The sequence below is a fragment of the Cygnus olor genome, chromosome 2, assembly GCF_009769625.2.
Source record: "Cygnus olor isolate bCygOlo1 chromosome 2, bCygOlo1.pri.v2, whole genome shotgun sequence".
In the NCBI taxonomy this organism is placed as follows: domain Eukaryota; kingdom Metazoa; phylum Chordata; class Aves; order Anseriformes; family Anatidae; genus Cygnus; species Cygnus olor.
In genome coordinates, this window is record NC_049170.1 from 84,271,004 (window position 1) to 84,291,928 (window position 20,925).

The following is a 20,925-nucleotide window of genomic DNA, read 5'->3' on the forward strand; positions in this document are numbered from 1 at the left end:
TTAGCCTGTGGCAAATTCAAATCCTGCACAAGTAACCAGGTGTTCCCTCATCCACTGCAGGAAGCAGTTACTGAAACTCATTAGAAAGTGACAGTGACTTATGGTAGCATCTGTAGAAGCAGAACATAGAAAGATTTTTGGCATCTGAACTGGCAGCACGGAAGTACATCAGTAAATATTTTGTCTGTAGCATGGGCCAGGAAACAAGTGCACCCACATCCTCATGACAGACTGATAAAGCACTCACCCTACTCATGCCGTAGCGGTATGCCAGCGCTCGTGCTCTCAGCACAGTTAGAAGTGCCAAGAGCTGCACAGCTCTGTGAACTACCCACGCCAGCTCGTGAGCACGAAACCAGTCTGTAGATACAGCTGTGCAAAAGAGGTAATTGGCTTGTTGGCCTGTGTGAAATGTGTGTGGAGCAGATCATCTTGGCAGGTATGGTTTTGGCCTTAATGTCTGTTGTGTTACGTGGAGTTGACAGAGCTCTCAGTGAAGTAGGATTCCTGTGACTTGTGTGATAACACAGAGTAAGGAGTCACCTCTGTTTTTTTCCATTCTGGAGTTAGAAATGGAGAAATGCATTTTGTGAGTACAACATGGCAGCACAGGGTGTTGCATATTCGTGGACACTTAATGGAAAGAAGAAGCAAAAAATAAAGCAAGAGAATCTTGGGTGCACAAGGAGTTTGCTGCAACTATTTATCTGCAAAGAATGACTTGCAAACTGCTGCTTGTGCTGGAGATGTTGCATAGGTGAACTATGGGTGTCTGGTTATATTTTCATAAAACCTCCACCCAAATGCACAGAGAAGTTTTAGGTGGTGTTTGTCTTCAACCCACGTAGATTGGGGCATACCTTCTGTTTTATGGCTTGGGTTTTCTGGCATATGAAAAAAATTCTCATAAAATTTTGACCTTGTTGACTTACTTGTTAGTAAGCTGACTTCCGAGGCAGTGTTAAATACATTCTGAGCTGGTTCACCTCAAATAGCCATTTTCATTTGTGGACAGAAAAGATTCAAAATTGAAGCCTATGAAAGGTCAGGGAAAAAAAAAAAAAGAAAAAAAAAGAGTTCTACTTTGCACATCAGAGGAAACCTATTCTGTGCTAGTAGTTTAGTTCATAGAACAAAGTAATAGATGTAATGATACCTTTTGGTATCAGATCCAGATATCTGTGAATAGTTGTATATGCTTTGTAGTCAGAAGCTGCCACGTTTGTTTGTTTTTGGTTTTGTTAACAGCATAGGCTAAGTCTATTGGAAGAGATCTGTCTAATTTTTTGATTTCTGATAATGCACTCAGCTTTCATGTGAGTCATGCTTGTGTGATGTCTGCAACCATCTGATTTTATTTCCTAGAAATAAAAAGGGAACACTTCCGTTCAATACTATCAATAGCAGCCTTAGGCTGTGCTGGGCAGAGAGGGCGATTAGGAACACTCAAAATTGACAGCTGGTCTTTTAAGGTATAAAATGCTTCCAATAATTAAGGTTTAATCATACAAAAGATGTTCTTAATTTACTTGGCTTAATTTACTTGGCTTTTTTTCCTGTAAACCAAGCACACACGCCATTTTAAAAGTGTATATTTCTTGCAAAATGGGAGATAGGTTGACAATGAAAACATAAATTTTACAAATTGCAATTAATTATACCAAAATTCAGTGTTTCCCAAATGGAAGTATGAGACTTCCTTCCTAGTCAGAGATTGCTGTCTGCGTAGCTGCACACTGTGAATCCTCCTGCATGCAAGTTTCTTCTTGTGGTCACCTTCAGAAACATACCTAATCTTGTCCCAAAAGCCCAGTTTGGGTACTGTTCTACCGTTGTTCCATAGTCTGATCTTTTAATAGACAGGAAACTTCTGTTACACGGAATACTGTGTGACTTCTGCCACTCCTACTATTGCATACCACCTGTAGAGTTTCACAGAGGTAACATCACCATCAGCAAATCAGGTTATTTGTGGAAAGAAGTGGTTTATATTCCTGGTGTAATTCACATCATGTCTACCTTAGCCCACTGACAAGGTTTTGTAGGCAGAGGCTCCTCATGAAGGTGTAACATGTGCCAGCAGAAATTTTCCTGCCAAAAGAGCTCCTGATCAACCTTACACATCCCTAGACAGAAGGCTAGAGGATATTAGTTTTCCCCTTTGTGTCCTCTGTAAATGCAATTGAGCTGTTATCCTTGCTGCCCATCTTTCACCCAGGCTCTTTCTATGCATTGCTCCTATAAAGCCCATCATCCTAATGGCTAATGATAAATTATGGCTTTCAGATAATATCTGATTTCAATATGTGCAGAGTTTAACAAACTATTTCATAAAATATGATTAATCTTCCTCGAAAGAAGTTGCTTAATCCTGAGGTCGTTTAAAAATTTGCAGTAGTAGCTTATCCTTGTTTTTAATCTAAATTTCAGACATTTTTTTTCTATAAAAGTCAAAGACAAGGGGAACTTCTGTATCCTGAGTTTAAATGTGTTTAAACCTATTATTGCTTGTTGCTTATCTTTAGGTCTTGATCTTTAACATCTCCAATAATTTCTTTCATTCAAAACAGAACTCGCAATTTTTTCTTACTATCAAACTTTACCAAGTATTGCTTATGAAAGAAGATTCATCTGTCTTTCATTTTGTACAAACATCTGGAGTAATGCCATGTGTGGATGGATATAGAAAGTAAAACATAATGCTCTATCTGAGTAAATAACACTGAACTTAGCTTATTATTTCAGGGTTGCTTTAGGCTTTGCTATGTTGCCTTGTTCTATGAGTCTGGGATTTCATATTTGCCACATATGCTTCCTAACTTTCAAACAACTTTTATTTTATCTCACTAGAAATTCTATTACATTTATAATGTACCACCTACAAATTTTTGTTATCCATGAAGAAATTCTTCCTCTTTATACACTTCCTCACTCAGTTCAGCTATTTCTGGTTTTCTTCTTGTCCCTCCCAGGTGCGCAGTTAGTGAATTTAGCCACCAGGCAGTATGGGTTTGCAGTAACATGCTGGAGTCCTGATAGTCGGTGCTAGTGCTCGTCGTCCAGCAGCCTTGATTGCAGAGCTGCTCCTGAGAGTCATTGACAGAGGAATTTCTAAATGGCTTTCTCACTTCAGGTCGTAACAGTTTCCCACTACTTCTTGTGAATGTTTGTGGTGCTTTGCTGTCCCACGCAGCAGTGATTTATTATTTCAAACCCTAACCAAAGCTCTCTGTTTTTCTCTTACAATAATACCCGAGTTTTTATCGGCATAAGCATATGATAACTAGAATGCAATGAAACCGTTTTCTGTTCCCAGTTCACCTACTCTTGAAATAAAGTGATCTTTGTCTTTTATTCTAGCAGTAATTAGGTTAGAAAGAGAGTTAGAAGGGATATGCTTGTATTGTTCCCTCACATAATGGTATCAGCCTAGTTTTTACATCTTTTCTCCAGATACATATCATTTATAGGCTCTTGGATGAAAATGAGCTTAGGCTACATTTCTGAACACATTCCACCAAATTCTATTTTCCTGTACCTAAAAATATGTTCTGTAACAACACTACAACCCTTTTCTGTATCTGTAGGTAGAACATAGCCTTCTTAGTATTGGTAGAGCATGATATTGCATATAAATTACTTTCCATTTCTGTAAAACAAGTTCATTTTCAGTGTACTTGTTTGAGAATGCTGCCTCTCATCTAAGGAGATATGCTTGTTTCATAACAAGGGAGCTACTTTAATATAAAGTTTATTACTTATTCCTTCAGTTTAGGTATGTGTATGCTTTTTCTCCCTTTTTTTCAGCTTTGTGCATTACTAGATCATGGAATACCTGTGTTATGTTGTAGCTGTGACATTCTTTATTGTAAAATAGAGGTTCTGACATCTGTAATATTTAGTATGTCCTAGAATATAGATCTTGAAATATTCTCCTAGTACTGTCCTTTATTTGAACGGAAAGTGGGGAGAATGCCTGCTGTTATCATTATATCACAGCTACTTTTTATCTTCTGTCTGAGATGTGACTAACAGTTAGCTTTAAAGTCCTTCTTTTCCTACAAAATGTTTGACCTGTCGCAGCTAACTGGACTTGTCTTCATCAATACATTTAATTTTTTCCTCATTATTTTTTCTCATGGCATTTTGTGCATAGTAAGCCCCTGACTCAAGCCCATGTTGATGGCTGAGCTATATTATCTTCTTCAGATTTTTATAATTTCTTGTGGTCTAATTTTTCCTTTTTCTGTCTGTAATTAAGAAAACATCTTCTTTTTATGATACCACAAAGGTCTCCCTTCTAGTTCCCATGGCTTTCCCCACAACTGACCACTGCCTCTGCTGCTTCCATCTACACTCGTTGCAACTTCCACAGAGACTAGGAAATAGGGAAGAGAGGAGAGAAGTCTGCACTTAGGTAGCAAGGTGGCTGTTCCTTACCATCCTGAGCAATCCCCTACAGGGTTTCCCTCACCTTCCCTCCACTCAATTCCTCAGCTTTCCAGCGCTATCCAAAATCATCTCAGCAACAGAGAGTTTCTTCAAAGAATGTTTCAGATGATCTCGAAAATAAGCCATGCTGAAGTGGAGGGTTTTAAAACAAACGGTCTTTGCTCTTCTGTTTTTGAGGGAAAATTTACTCCTGGTCCTAGCCTGATTCTGGGAGCAAGACTTGGAAAATAGGAGACACCAGTGAGATGACAAAGAATTTAGTATCACTGGAAACGGGTCTGTCTACCTTGTCTTTAACTATCATCCCCTCTACGCTACTATCAAATATTGTGGAAACACCTTTTCAGATTACCGTCAAGGGCTCTCCCTGTTTTTGTTGTCCTTTCAGTCTAGTTTCAGGATTTTTCCATCTTCCCAGCTAAAGCTGAGCAGTCAGAAACTGAACGCCCACTCTACAGATACCTGACCTGATCATTTATTTTATTGAATTTGTTTTAATCATACATCTCTTTGCAAAACTGGGCAACAAATACAACCAGGCATTCGGAGTGGTTAGCAACTACTCTGCATGACTATACACACTTAAACAAAGAAAAGTAGGTTGTAGGGTCAGAATCAATATTTCACACTGAAACTAAATGACCTAAGAGGAAGAAGGAAGAGTAAACAACGACTTTTGGTATTTGAAATCCTTAATTAGGCCTATATGAACACAGAAGATGATTCCTCCAGCTGGAATGTGAGGCACCTCAACCTATTAACTCTGTAAATGAATGTTTAAAGGACATTAAAGGAGTTTCGCTAGTGCTTTGTTTCAACTCTTACCCAAATGAGCAAAGCAGGTTGAAGAATGTTTGAGGTGATTAATTACACTAATTAAAAACACTTTATTTACACTTACTCTATAATTTATCATTACTACTTCTGTCAGTTGATCGAAGGTGAGTGAAGTGTTGTTTATAATTGGTATGCGAACTAATTAAATGTTCGTTCTAGCATGCTTTGGTCTATTTCCTTTGTCAATTAGAACTGGCATTGCAATAGATGATTGACCAAATGGAAATGTATAACACAATAATTGTGCTCCAGTTTGCTACTTAATTGGAGAGGAAATGTGCCTCAGTAATCCAACTGAGTTTAAATCTTAAGCAGAGAAAACATCCTGCTCTTTCCACTTGCATGATATTTTCACTGGAAACTTCACATGGAAAACTAAGTAATGAACATGTAATTATCTCATGGAGGCTGACTAGGTGTAGTTTCTGTAGTTTGTAGTACAATTATTTTAGCCAATTCAGAAATTTATTTATTTATTATTCAGAAATTATTGCATACATTTAGTCTACTGAATTAATCATGCCCTTATCTTTAATAAATATAGTACTGTATGTAACTTGTCATTATATGGTAATTATTTGATCATTTAACAGCTAACAGATAATGTATTATTGAATACTTATTACATGATAGCTTCTGTTCTGTAATACGAAATATTAGTCCTGTTTAGTAATTCTTTTTTTTTTTTTCCTGTTGAAGATTGACCATACAATAGCTATATTGCGTGAACTAAAAATATCTTTACTTGTCATGTATGGTGAAGCTCCAATTTCTAAGAATTTCCTATGTGATGTATTCCATGAGATACTGCAGTCTATCTACTAGGAAATGAGTAACTTTTCAGATGACTGACTGGCAGACAGTAGGGATAGGCTGTCATTAATACCACCACAGGGAATGATTTCTTTGGTTTCTTTTTGTGAGTTCCTCCTTCACAATAATCCCACATTCTAAATCTGGCTATTTAGTTTTGTGAACCAGCAACAGCACTACAAGATAAGGTTAAAAAATATATAATAATAAAGTTCTCTTAGGTTATAATAAAGTTAATTCACAGACTCCTACTACCTTACCTGGCTGTCCTGTAGGTAAAAATACATCAGTACCAATACTGATCGTACCTAATTCTTATCAGATTTTACATCACATATTTGTTTCTAAATCCTCACTCAGGATATACTCATATTGCAAATAGCAAAATTTAGTAGGCTGTTTTTCTTCCCTCCACCTCTAATCAGTGTAAAGGTAGTGCACCAGTCTCTCAGCACTTCATGTCTTCTCAGCACTTACGAAAGTTAACTGCTAGAAATGCTTAACTTCTGACACAGTTAAGCTCTTTGGACTCCAAATTCCTAGTGGGTTTCTTACATGAGATACTCTTTTGCTTATGACTACTATGGGATATGATCTGGAAATCACTGCTACTGCATATTCACCAGACAGGGACCTTCTGAAAGAAGGGAAGAGAACATGTCATGACTCACCAGCTCTGATTCCCAACCAGCTCTGATTCTAACAGCTATTAGATTGCTGATGGCTATGGTGCCTGTTTTTTGTCATCTCTCACTGAAGCTCCAGTAGGCATTAATGACTATCCACTGAATCAAAATTCAGTACTGTGCTGATTAACTCTGGTCGGTCTTTTTTTTTTTTTTTTTTTTTTTAAATTTAATCCTTTCTCTGCTTAATTTGGGCATCCTGACCCAGGGCTGTGGATTGGGGTGGGCAGCTGAGTACCCGGCTTCTCTCTGGGTTTGTTTCCAAGGGTGTGAGGAAATCTGCATTCTATTGTCTTTGAATTTGGTAATGTCAGGGAGCGTTAAATCCCTCTTTTTGCAGGAGGACCAGCAGAAAGAAGCATCCCTTTAAAATGTGGAGCATGCTGATGTAGTTGGTCTGCTAATGACATGGGGTAGCCCAAACCAGGGTGAATTACTGAGATTTGATTTATGTTCAAATATATCTACCCATACTGCTGATGTGAGGACAGGCTGCCTCAGTTAGTGACCTTCTGCCACCCTACAGCCTTTTCTGTGACGCACCAGGGAGCTGGGTTTTGGTGTTGCTCCATTGCCATGTGCCCCCATGTTCTAGCCAAGTGGCCGCTGCCTCTGCCCAGTGCCACTCCCTGCCCCAGATGCACTGGACTCACTCTGCAGGCGCTGGGAAAGGCATCTCTGCCGCAGAAGTTACTGATTCGACATAGCTATGAAGTCAACTGCTTTTCAGCTGGACTTCTTGCAGTCCCATGCAAAAGCTTACTTTTACAAATGGTATTCCTGATAGACTAAATCTCAACAGGAAAAAAAAAAAAAAAAAAAAAAAAAAAGGAGGTAAAAAATGACTAGTAATACAGCATTTCAAATATTATAGCTACTCTTCTCCAGCACTGTATTTTTTTAATTGGCTTTATACCGTACTTTCAGCTGGTACATTTTCTCTATAAGCATGCTTAACTTTCATACACTTAAAATATCTTAAAAATTGATTTGACTCCTACTGAAATTGCCAGGTGTAACTCAAGGGATTTGAATATAGTAGCCTTAGCCCTTGAGGATTTCTGAGCATACAAAAATGGACATTTTGGACCTTCCTTCACTGTGTAAGTGGGATTGTTCTGATGAAATGTAGGTAAAAGGCAGTTGCACAAGTTAAACAAATTTCTGTGCTGAGCAACATGATACTATTTAAAAGGAAACTGCACTTTTTTTCAAAAACCAGAAAGCTTCTTTTATCTTGTTTTGAGTAGGCTGCAAAGTGTTGTTTAAAAAAAAGGAAATGTAAGGTATGACCTAAACAGAAAAACATGGTAAAATAATTATACGGGTAGAATTTTGTTGTTATGTTACCTTTTTTGTTTCCCTTACTGGTCTATAATATTTTGTTATTTCTTGGATAAGAAGTAGAATAAGAAGTTTATGTGTATTTGTTCTATTTTTTATGTGCATTTGTAATTATTTTTTCTATTGTCTTAGAATTCACTGGTAGAGCCAGAACAGTACTTGCAGGTACCGAGAAGTATTTTATTATTCTGCTCTTCTGAAACAATTCTGTCTGTATGCAAACACTCACTGTACAAGAATAACTTATTTTAAAAAGAAATCAAAATGGAAATTTTGGTTCTTGCTCTTTTATTTGTGTTATGTGGTTGGCTTGGATTTTTTTGATTCTGAACGTCGGAAGAAGGAAGAGGAGGTGGTCTGAAGAAAGCAAAAAGGGCAGGCACAAGATTTGATTTCCAAAGAAAATATTACACTTAAAAATAAAAGGACAAATGTTTTCATAATTTTTTTTTCTTTTTTTTTCCCCCACTTTTGACACAGACTTAGATGATTATAATCAGGACTGTTTGTGTGACTTTGATTTCCTGTAACCAACTGTTACTATGATTTCATTGAATTAATAATAATCTTATCATTTAAGACCGTTCACTTCCTTGCTTTGGTTTTTAAATAGCAATGCTTCACCAGATTGCAGCATTGCACATTGTATTATCATCCAGAAAGAAGTACGATGGCTTGAGGTGAAATCCTGCCATGCAACACCTTATCCTCTACAGGTAAAGGGCTCAGTAACAGCCCCAGCTGTGCCTGGTGAGGCTAATTCTGCAGCCCCACACTTCTGCAAGCTCTGTGACCAACCCTTGCCAGAAGCCGCGAGGTGCTGCACAGCTTCTCCTTCATCAGTGGTTTGTGATGGAGTCTATTAATCAGCAGCTTATATTTATAGCCATAAACACCATACTTAATGCTATAAATCAGCTTGTTCACTGTAATGCCAGACTCTGCTTATTTTCTGGAGTGTGTCCAGAGAAGGGCTACGAAGCTGGTGAAAGGTCTGGAACACAAGTCCTATAAGGAGCAGCTGAGGGAACTGGGGTTGCTTTGTCTGAAGAAGAGGAGGCTCAGAGGAGACCTCATTGCTCTCTATAACTGCCTGAAAGGAAGGTGTGGGGAGCTGGGGGTCGGCCTCTTCTCACAGTGATAGGACTAGAGGGAATGGTCTCAAGTTGTGCCAGAGGAGGTTTAGGTTGGACAGTAGGAGAAAGATTAATCAGGCATTGGAATGGGTTGCCCAGGGAAGTGGTGGCATCACCGTCCCTGGGGGTGTTCAAGGAAAGGTTGGATGTGGTGCATAGGGACATGGTTTAGTGGGTGATATTGGTGGTAGGGTGATGGTTGGACCAGATGATCTTGGAGGTCTTTTCCAACCTTAATGATTCTGTGATTCTCAAATACAATGTGGCAGAAAGGCAAGTGTAGGCCTTGGTGCTGCTGTCCTTAGTGGTGGGACTCAAAGTAGGCCAGAATCTAGTGGGATCTGCTCCCCTTCCCTGTTGACCTTAAAGTAAGCGTTCCAGGTACTAGCAGGTGCTCCAAAACTTTTAAACTATTAAGTTTTTAAAGGAGAAAAAATAATAACCTATAACACAACTGACTTTAAGAGCAGTGGGTAATACAAGCTAATGAAAAGTGCTTCCAAAGAAACTTATCCCCTTCCCTCATTCTCTGAATGGGTGACTCTTTTCATCTAACCCTGCCATGCCTTCTAGCACCTGGGTTTCCAGGCTGTGAAGGAAACTCCCATTTGCCTTCTCTGATTCCTGGAGAAGTCCTCTGCTCTCCTTCACCCCTGAGGTTTCCTTGTGGGTTGGCTCCCTGCTGTAGGAATGTCCTTCATCCTCTTCTGTTCTCTTCTTGCCTGTCCTTCTCTGTGCTCCAGAAGCTTTCCCCAGCTAAAGTGCACTTTAGTTTCCCAAGCAAGGTGCACACCCAAGAGTTCCTCACCAAGCCCCAGGTTACAGCAGCCGTGGTGAGGAAGGCAGGCAGCCTGGCCACTGTTCTGCAAGAGGTGAAGAGGAAGAGGAGTGTATTTTCTGCAGAACATGTCCACCAAACTGAAAACAAGTAGAGGGTTAATTACTGAACCCTGCTCCATCTTTAGAAGTTGGTCCACAGTGGTGCCTTCTGCGGCGTGATGGCTCTGACTTAGTACAAATGTGAGAGGAAATTCAGGAAACTATTTTAGTGATGATAATACAGGAGGAAAGCAACATCCATTGAATCAGTGCAAGTTTGGTACTACCCACCATGAATAACCCACCCCTACTATTCTCCCACAAGAAGAATAGGTGTTTGATTTAATGGTGAAAAAATGTATGGGAAAACAGGTAGTTATGTCCTCCCAAACAGCAACAACACAAAATGTAGTGCAAATATTTAAAGCAATATTATAAATACTCAGTATCTCCTAAACTGAACCGTATGAAGCTGGAACTGTTTGTTTTCAAGCATATTTTAAATTGAAGATTGATATTTAATTATGTAGCATTAAGGTAACAAATGAGATTGAATTATTCCAATAGCTAACTGCTGATTTAGAGTACCTGACTGAAAATAAAGAATTTACAGTTGCTTTAATGCTTCCAAAAACAAATGGAAAATAATTGCATACACAATTTCTTGTACTAACACAATGGAGTTGAAATTGTTGCCAGGTAGAAAGAGTAGTTTGCTGTAAAGAGCCATCAGTAAGCCTTACCATTTATTTCTGTGTACAGCAGTACACAAACAAACCACTTTCTTCTCTTTTGTGTGAGCTGCAGGCTCTTCAGAGGGTTTGTTTGTGCCTTCAAATTGAAATCTCAAGAATCCTGATGGGAGATGTGATCCATCTTTTCCCTATCAACAAGATGGGACTGCTTGTAGTCACTAAATCCTAAAAAAGGAACTTGTGTTTTTTCAAGATCACTCTGATCTCAAATGTGCCTTGCAGTCTCTATGCTTGTTTTACACTTAGTTATTTGCAGGTGAGCAGACACAATTTTGTTCTACTTTGGGTTGAGAACTGAGAGTATGTTTGAAATTTAAATATCTGTCTATTTCTCTTAAATTACTTTGTAATTACTTTACTCAAATGCATGTAGGTTATAATAGTTCATTACTGCTTGTTAAGGTACAAAATAAAAACTTCTATCTAATATTTAGTGAGTTCACAGCCATGTGCTTCAAACTTTCTAACTTTTTTTTCTTTTTTCTTTTTTTTTTCCCAGTTTGGATATGTTTCTTAAAGTGCATCGAAGCATTTAGGCTAAATGGTGCAGGGAGCCCATGTATGTGATCCTAGCTGGCTACATACATCCCCTAGTGAGCAATAGTAATATGGAAAGAACACTTAAAAGCCAGATGCAATGAAGATTTAAACATACTGAGTTCATAACATGTGATAGTTTAATCATTATTTAAGCTTTAGAAATGTCATAGCATAATTACTTTAAGAATGAGTTGAAGCACTTTCATGTGCAAAAATTTCTTTCTTGCTTCAACTTTTTTCCCCTCCTGGGAAAGTTATGCTTTTGTGAATTTTGCGGACTTAATCATGTCGGTTGATCGTAGGCAAATTTTCAGTGAAAATTCAAAATCTGAAAGGTTAAAAGGTTAATATAACATCTAAAATATATATTTTAAAACTATGCCTATATTTTATGATCTTTAAAGAAAACTATGAAAATATTTTTTTTTAATTAAAGAACAAAATTTGCAACAAAAACAGTTAAATGGGAAATGCTTAGTAAGGGTTATCTGCAGAGTCGAGGAATAGAAAGCTACCATATATTGGCTTTTTAATCATCCATGCAGGATTAATTCAACTCTCCTGTGCATGTGATATTAATAACCTCTCAACATACATGAAGCCCTGCCTCCTTCTGTGCTTGTAAGGAAAATACAAGGCCCAGAACTTATTTTCTAAATTTGTCCTAGATGTGGAATATTCTGATGAATGAGATTGATTTGGCAATTGATAAACTGTCGGTATGTAAAATAGTGTCATAATCACTGTCTGCACTCAGATGCGAGCGCTTCCACTATTACGCAGCCTACTGCATTTTTTATTTTTTTTTTGTAATATGAGCCATTCAGGTTGGATTTGGGAAAATGTCAGTTATAATGAGTCTGCCATTTCTGAGAAACAAGCTGGGGAAAAGATATTTTCCATGTTAATTTTGGGGAGAAGGGGGGTTGTTTGCACATTTTTAAATGGAAATCTTTGTAATCATCCTCTTAGCAAAGACTTGCAGAACACAAAATTTGGCATTTGTATTAGAGATGTATTGGGAATTATTTCTGGTAAAATTCATTGAAATTTGACTGTCATAAGTCTCTTTGAAATTTTTCCATGTGTGCTATCAGAGCTAAACCAACATTATCATTTCACATACCTTAAGGTTTGTGTCACCTGCTGTGCTCTCGTGAGCTTGTTTGTGCTAACCAGCACGTGAAGGTATTGTCGCCGTGGAGCCACTGAATATGCTGTGCATCGTAGCTGTTGGGGTGAAGCTAGACTGCCTCGTAACATGTGCAATGCCCAAGGCATAACCCTCGTCTTTTCTCTCCTCTTCTCTTTCGCTTGCTGGGCCCAGACACCACGGAAGAGTCAGCTAGTTCCTTGAAAACTAGGAGAGACTGCGATCAGAGATGGCATAGGGGAGGATTAGGTGGGTATTCTTTAGCGCAGCTCTTTGTGCATGGGGACAGGAGGAGGTCACTGTCAGCAGCGGTCCCGGGAGGTCCCGTCTCAAGCCACGCGGACAGCGCGGTGCAGCCAGAGCCTTCCCCTGCCCCATACACGCTCTCACAACCCAAATCAGGAAATCTGCTGGGTGGATGTGATCAGCTCCACCACTCACAAACGAACCTAATGAATATGAGAACATGTTCGAGTTTTGCAGAGCCGCTAACTGACTGTTGAAGGTGTCACTGTTCATATTCCCGACGCTGCATGTACCTCTCGGTTTGGCAGCCCCAATCTGAGCTCTCTGCCTGCGCCGTGTTCTCCTACTGTGTGCTACTGTGATGGGAAAGATAAGATAGGCTGACAAAATAGTCATCAAATATTCACCGAGATCAGGGTGAGCTCTACATGATGAGAGGAGCTATTAATATTTTAAAGGCTGCCATCCATCCCTACAGGCACCAAAGTATTGCATCACCGTGTGTACACTGCAGAGGAGCAGCAGTCAATAGATACGATGTGCTGGGGCCTGGGGAAGGACAAATTAGCATTTCCCATACTGACCGACTGGGTGTAATTAAGTGAAATAAACAGGCTTATCTGGGGAAAAAAAAAAAAAAAAGGAAAACTCATAAAGTATTCTGAGCTGAAAACCAGGGCTTCTTTATCAAATTGTTTGGTTGGCTTTATTTAGGCTTGGAATTTCTTTCCCAGACAGTTTGTTTCTTTTGAAGAAAGAGATGTGCTCTGTAACTTGAACGGCATAACGCTGCTGATTGAGGGGTAAAGAGACACTTTAATTTCCGTGACTTTTATTACTGCAAAGCCAAAACGTGGCACGCGTTTGACGCCTCCGAGGGCCGCCCGGTGCACAGCACCTGCGTGCTCTTTCCCTGAGACTTGCTGACGGCTCCATCCCTCTCCCCGCAGGGCCCAGCCTCCTCTCCCAGAGTGCTCTCCAGCTCAACGCCAAGCCCGAGGGCTCCTTCCAGTACTCGGCCAGCTACCACAGCAACCAGACCCTCGCCCTGGGCGAGACGGCAGCCGCCCCGCTCCCGGCCCGCAGCGCCCAGGCCAGAGGTGCCATCCAGAGCTACAGCCAGGTAGGTTTCCTAAAGCCGCCCTGCGCTCTCCCACCCGAAATCGTGCTGGGGAGCGGCGAGCAAGGAGAGCTGCTCAGTGCTCACCAGCTCTCCGGTGCTTGCCTTTTTGTCTTGCTCGAGGCATCGTGCAGCGGGGTTGAATTACCGCCTTGATTTCTGTAAATCTGAAGCGGTTTGGCTTGCATGGTAGTAAAATAATCCCGATGAGAAAGATTTACACGCCGGTTTTACTTTCTTGCTTACATATTTGGTGATTGAATGTTTAGCCATGTAAGTTTGAAAATTTGTGCTGCTGTGCTGCTGGGGAGTCCCAGCTAAGGACTAGGACCTTGCTGCCTTGGTGTCAGGTTATTTCAGAAAGCACTCAGGTGCCAGAGAACAAAAACAAAGTCAAAGTGACACTAGATGCAAAATCTGCTTGGGATGCCAAGCAGAGCCAGGTGCTGTTGCCCACACCTACCTGTAAGAATCACTTTTTGCTTTTTCTTTGCCATTCTTTAAGTCAAACAACTTACCAGAGAGCCACATGTACATTTCAAACTTTTTGAAATTCGTTTCAGATACTCATGAAAACTTTCTCAGTCTCTCTTCCTGTCTGAATGATTGCCTCCATTTCTGACACATAACCCCCTCACCTTTTGTGCTTTCCAGCACGACATCAAAGCCTCTCACTGGGAAGTTAAGCTTCAGTTTAGACCAAAATTTCTCAAAGTATTTATGCTTCTGTACGTAAACAAAGTCTGATTGGGTTTCATGGGTCAGTTCAGGTTATTTTCTCTGTTTAGAACTTAACTGCCACGATAAAGCAGACCATCTCAGTGTGACACTAGGACACGTTATAATTCAGGATTCTCTAGAAGTGAGCTGCATTTGAATTTCAAAGCCTTAAATTGCTAGGAGATTTCAAGTATTATATAGTCATCGCACAGCTTGTGGGATACCAAGAGACATACAATATTGCATTCACCCAATTCGCTCAGAAAAAAAAAAATATCCTCTAAGACTGAGAAACGAAATAAAACACGGTTAAATTTCATTTCAGATTGGATATGTATTTTTTTTTCTTCTGTCAAGGGTTTAAAATGAGCCCATGCAGTGGCCAGGTCTCAGGGTTTTCCTGTGTTTACCAAAGAGGCCTTCCCTGATGGTCTTGGCGACTGGAGCCAGCAGGAGAGCAGGACTCCAGAAGGTGGAGGCTGTAATACCCAGTTGTAGCCTGGGCAGATGTCATCAGGAGTTGTGCTTCGTGGAAAGCATCGTAGCCAAGGGTTAGCCTGAAAGGGTGGGATGCATTCGTCAAGGAGTCTAGAGAAAGGAGTGAGCCAACGGGTAAGGAACAGGTTATAAGAGCAACAGAGCAGTTGAAACAAGCCAAAACAGAAAAGAAGAGATGAGAAAAGAAGAGGAATCTGAAAATAATAATAAAAAGCAGTAGAAGGAGGAAGGAGGGAAAAGTGTAAACATGCAGTTGCCTAGGGTTTTGAAATACTAATATTCTTAATAAAAATTTTCTCATAATGATGGAAAAGGATGAATTTATGAAGAGGGAAAAGAACAGTGATCTAGATTTTTTTCATTTAAATTACACTGAACAGCCATTGCTTAGTTCTGAAAAATTCTCATGAATCGCCTCATTCACACAGAACTGGTTACCTTCAGTAATGTAACTAGTAAGTTAGTAAGGTAACCTTGCATATCTTTTCTTTTTATTTTTTCCTTATTCTGTGTTTCTCCAGCTTATATGGTAGATGTTCCTGCAGGGAAATAACTCATGGAACATAATAAACAATAGTTCACACCATTATATTTCAAAGGATGCTTGGCAACTTCAGTTAAATTAAAATATATGTTCAAAATATTAACTGCCACATAACCTATGAATTAACACCATAAAAACAAACAAACAAAAAACATGTAAAGGATGTTTTAAAGGGTTATACAAGAAAGGGAAGAGTCAGTTAAGAAGTTCTGAATATGACCATTGCTGATCCCACTATTAAGGAGAAAAAAGTCAATCCTTGGAATTGTTTTGCTATCCCTATTATAATTAAAATAAGCCTCAGGAGTCATAACTGCTCAGATTGTGATAATTTCCTTTTCTGTTTGTGTGCAAGGAGTACAGCTCTCTCTGAACATGACTGATAGCCCGAATGTGTGGGAAAATATGTAAATAGTCCCAAGGCCAGCTGTGACAGCAAGAACAATTTCTGAAAATGCAATTGTATAAAAACCAGGAACTAATTAGTCTTGGGATTTCCTGTATAGAGCTGCAAAGTGCAATCTAACATTTTTGTCAATTTGGAAGACTATGTTATAGATCATAGAGTTTTTCCAGTGCTTTGAGTACTTTAGAACAAAACTTTAATCTTCTAAGTGCCACGGGAATTGAATTTCTTAGCAATGACTGCTCCTGTGGCAGGAAATTATTCTGTTTCCCAGCTGAGAACAGCTTCTCAGACGTGGTGTCCAGATCCTGATACGTCCTATATTGATCAATTACCGTTATTTGCAAAGAGTCAGTAGTGGCTTGTGTTAGGAAAAGCAGCAGATTTTGCAGATGAGTTACTCAAAGGTGAGCGCTCTATTTGGACAACATGCAATTTGTGAACAACTGATGGGGTTTACTGTCACAGTGAGAACAGTCAGCTTACACTGTAGATATATATAATGTATATAATATAAAACGTAGCATGTAATACAACTGGTGGGTGTTGGCGTGCTCTGCCATGTATTTGCAAGGGGAAGGGACAGGAAGTAAAACTAGGTAACATTTCTGGATGAAGATTTTTTTAGCTGATCATGTAACTTTCTCAGAGGCTAACAAGCAACTGAGGGAAATCACTACTGTGTTTTATCCTATGCTCCTAAAGCTTCTGGACTGAACATGATGGCACAGAATTTGACAACCCCTGAAAACAAAAAGAGCCTTGAAAAATTATTTAACAGTTAATTTTTCAACTTGTCTCCTTCTTCCTATAGCCAAGTTGTTAAGTTTGTATTCATCAGACCACTGTGTCTCACGAGCCCTGTTTAGAGTATTAGCACACGGGCACCAGAATGTGTTCAGTTGTCAAGAGAAAACTGTAAGTTGGCCCTTCTCAGTTAGAGTGTGTTTCCTCCTGCCACGAGTCAGGTGATGAGCTGCCTGGTACTCTATCCAAACAAGATCTAAAATAAGGACTCCACTTCTGGTAGGATGTGGCAGATGATGATCTGTTTAAAATTGGATTCCAAATATGAACATGAGAAGTACAGGAGGCAGATGAAATCTTAGGACAGATTACTCTTACTACTACTACTTGCAGAGATCAAGTCACGAGCAGAGTTTATGTTCGTGAGAAATTGGTCTGCGGGATGCTGGTGTGATCCTACAGGACGTAATGACTGCAGCTTGCGGTGCTGCTTTAAAACCACAGCTTGACCATCTCTGGACGTTCTGAAATGATCACACACAATTCTGTCTGTGGATGTAGAAGACTACGATGGAATTAGCTACATTCATCGATGTATGACCTTTGAGATTAGGACCAGGTAGGCTGACAAGTTTTCCTAATAGTGTTGGGGTATGTTTTGCAAACACAGTGTAGAGATGACCTTGCACCGGTCATGACCTTTGTGTTGAAATTGGGAGAAATAAATAAAATAGGCCACAGCTGAAGGATTCCCAGGTGTGGTCTGGCACCTGTTACCATATGAGTGCATTTGAACAAAGGTAGCGCATCTTCCTAGTTAGGTCAGAAACTTTAAATGACAGCAAAACAGCCTGGCAAGGGAAAGACCCTTCCACAGGTGCTGCCCAAGGACTGAAGTCTGCATCACGAAGACTAGGGAGGGATTGTTAAGCACTTTCCACAACCTCTTCTGCCCTTTGTAGAAGAATATCGATAGAGGTTTTGGGCCAGAGGAGGGTGATACCTTGAGATAAGCCATATGGGAGGTTCTTTGAGTTGAAAAAATAAAAATACAAAACCCTCAATAGACTGGGAAGTCTTGCAATGATTGAAAGAGCACAGAACATCATTTTGATTGTGAAAGGAGGGTTGGATCCTTAAAAGACGACCCGTGTCTCTCAAAAACCCTTGTAAGGACGATCAGGTTTGCTGCCTAAAGCTGACAGCCACCACGGATGTTCAAGAAGCCAAAGCAGCAGTGTTTGAGCAGCCTGGAGGGATGCCTTCCACACAACTTGAGTGTCCAGTTGGAAAGTCCTTCCTAGAATCAAGAGAAAGGTCTCCTCGTAGGCAATGACGTGCTGTATACGATTGTCTTCACAGTCACCAGATGTGACCGTCTTTTGGCAACCTGCCCAGGAAGCTGGGAGAAGTCTCAAGGAGATGTGGTGGTGTGCTGGGGTTTGAGATGTTAAGGGCCAAGCAATCCCTGAGAGCTTGAGAGAGCTAAACGGAATGAAAACTGGCTTATTTAACACTAAACCTGCCATGTACTAAAAACGCTTGTGGAGACAAGTTCATCCAAACCCAAAACAGGCAAGTAGACTTGCTCAAAGGTAACCCAACGTTTCAGTTTCTTCTGTTCTGTCAGGGAAGTACACAGGACATTGAGCACAATCCGTGGTTTCCTAAGGGTAATCGGTACTGTGCTGCAAATTTTCCAGCATGTTCCTGGAAAATGTAACTTCATTTAATTCCCAAGAACTGACTCTAAAGTCTTTTTGCGTCCTTATTGCTGAGACTCTGCCAGCTGCATTGACAGACGTTCTGTTCCTTCGCACCTATGAAGCACAGAGGTACAGAATCTACCAGTTTTTGCTTTGGCATTTTGGCACGCCTAGGAAAAAAATAATTTGAAGGGATTTTAGGTGATACACCAAACACATCTGCTGCACCTGCTAATACATCCATAACGGTCATTTTATTCTCTGAGACTTGGGCTGTTCAGTTTTTGTTGGTTTTACACGTTGCTCTTCCCTTTGGGAGCAACCTCCAAGAATCAGCCCGCTGATGTTTCAGTAATTAGCAGCCCAAAGTTTTGCTTAAGCTGTCTAGCCATCTAGGATTTTCTAGCTCCTTATCCATCAATAATTTTCAGCAGAATAAATAATGCAGCATGGTTATTTGCCCCTCTCAATACTGCTTTATGAAACAGCAGTCTTGTCTAGCAGTGTCTTCCGTTTGATCTTTTTCAGCTAAAGTTCTGATTAAATTTTCAATTTAAATTGACTTCAATAAAAGCAGATGCGCTGAAATTTGGTGCATTAAAAGTGTGAATAATGGCAGGCAAACATCAGTTAGGCTGTTCTCTCTAGTCCACCATAACCTAACTGGACACCCTCAGTAATTTTACATATAGAGCTCTGCAGATCTTGTTTTGCCAGGATCAGTAAGAAATGATATTTTAATAAGATTAAATAGGGAAAGAAAATATTTTTCATAGCTATATTAATGTTCTTGTGCTTTTTCACGCATTTCTGCTGTTAAAAAGGATACGACAGAACCCACATATTGAATCCAAAGAAGCAAAACAGGATCCTTTTCTTTGGAATACTGGAAAAACTGAAAGTTCTGAGTCTTAGAATAGATATTTACAGGGCTGGAGAAAGAAAGTCCTTCATTTTTTTTCATGTCTGTGAAGTAGATTGATGAAGGAGGATATAACAACTGGAAAGCAAATTTGCTCTCAATTTATTAGTTTAAACACAGTTTCATTATCAGGTTGACAACAGTAATGGATAAATGGAAAAATAATGGAACAAATACCATTGTATTTCATTCCTCCATACAAAGTGTAATGTCACATCACAGGATGAACAATGACGTATGGTTGTCTTAAGCAACAGACAAGGAGAAACCCAGGGAGAATCTGAAATGCATTTTGCCTCTGAAAACCTGAGTGGAAAATAAGAGCACACACTTGTTCCTCTGAAAAAAATAAGAACCTCACAACAAATTTAAGACAGGTCTGGGATTAGTCACAACTCAGAAAATACTGCATGCTAACATTGCATTGCAATCTGTTCATCCAAAAGTTCTCTCCTTCACACAGAGCAAATGCTTGGCTTTTTACAAAGTGCTAAGCACTGTATTTTTAATTAAGCATTTAATTCTCGTATCCTCCACTACATCTCCTTCCCTATAGCAGACCATCATGATGTGAGGGATTTTTTTGCCCTTTTTTTTTTTTTTGAATTAGCGCTTGCAGAATGCCTACAGCTTTATAGAGAGAATATGGGATAATATTGGTTTACTTTAATTACTATAAGTCCTTGACATATCAAGCAGTGTAAAAGTAGATTAGAAACAGAAATTATGTATACATGATGACAGGGCTTGCCTAGAATCCTTAAAACCATTGACAAACTTAAGTTATCAGGGTGTTCACTACACCCTGGTAACGGTCCACATTATTGTATTTTGGAGCAATTTTGAATATTACAAAGTACACTATTATGCCAGTCCATTTTAACAGTCCAAAACGTAAAAATTTGTTAACAAGAAGTAGCGGATAACATAGCTGGTTCAAACAACCTTTTGTCACGTGCAAACTTTGCTTTGTACTTGTTGTTTTAAATCTTGGCAGCCTGCTTTTGTTTTATAGAAGGTGTTGCCACACAGTTTACACCTTGAAAATGAAAACCATGCTCTTGTCAAGTGCATTATTGGAAAGCCAGCTGCAGATTAGCCCTTCTTTTCTCTTTAGAGATGGTGAGAAGCTCGTAACAGAAGCAGCTTTTAAAAGTTCTTCGATGTTCCCCGCGTTTGCCTTCCTCGTTTTTGTAACATGTCTTTCAAATGAGCAACTTGGAGTTGTTGGACACATATGAAAGCTTCAGGAGGCGTACTCTGTGCTGTGGGGTTCCTACCCCCTGGCCACTGTGAGCATGTCCAACTCAACGGTGAGCAGGCTCCTGGCACCTGTGGTGCCCCTGCCCGCTCAGGACTGAGGCTGCACAACAGCTGGCGGGCACAGCTCACCTCAGATCTGTAGGGATATAGAGGGCTCGGCAGTGCACGGAGCCTCCCGGAGCCCCTCTGGGAGGTTTGGGTCTGTCAGCGCTCCCCTG

General features: G+C 39.9%; 1 protein-coding gene across 9 annotated transcripts in view; it reads left to right on the plus strand.

Annotated features, from left to right (window-relative positions):
* CTNND2 (catenin delta 2) overlaps window positions 1–20,925 on the plus strand; it is a 646,797-nt gene that overhangs the window by 349,954 nt on the left and 275,918 nt on the right. For 8 of the 9 annotated variants that reach the window (XM_040548196.1, XM_040548191.1, XM_040548194.1 and 5 more), the window contains 2 exons: window positions 12,710–12,784; window positions 13,732–13,904. In XM_040548196.1, the coding sequence (XP_040404130.1) occupies window positions 12,710–12,784; window positions 13,732–13,904 (248 nt within the window). The remainder of the gene's footprint in view (window positions 1–12,709; window positions 12,785–13,731; window positions 13,905–20,925) is intronic. The other variant, XM_040548193.1, reaches the window with a different exon arrangement.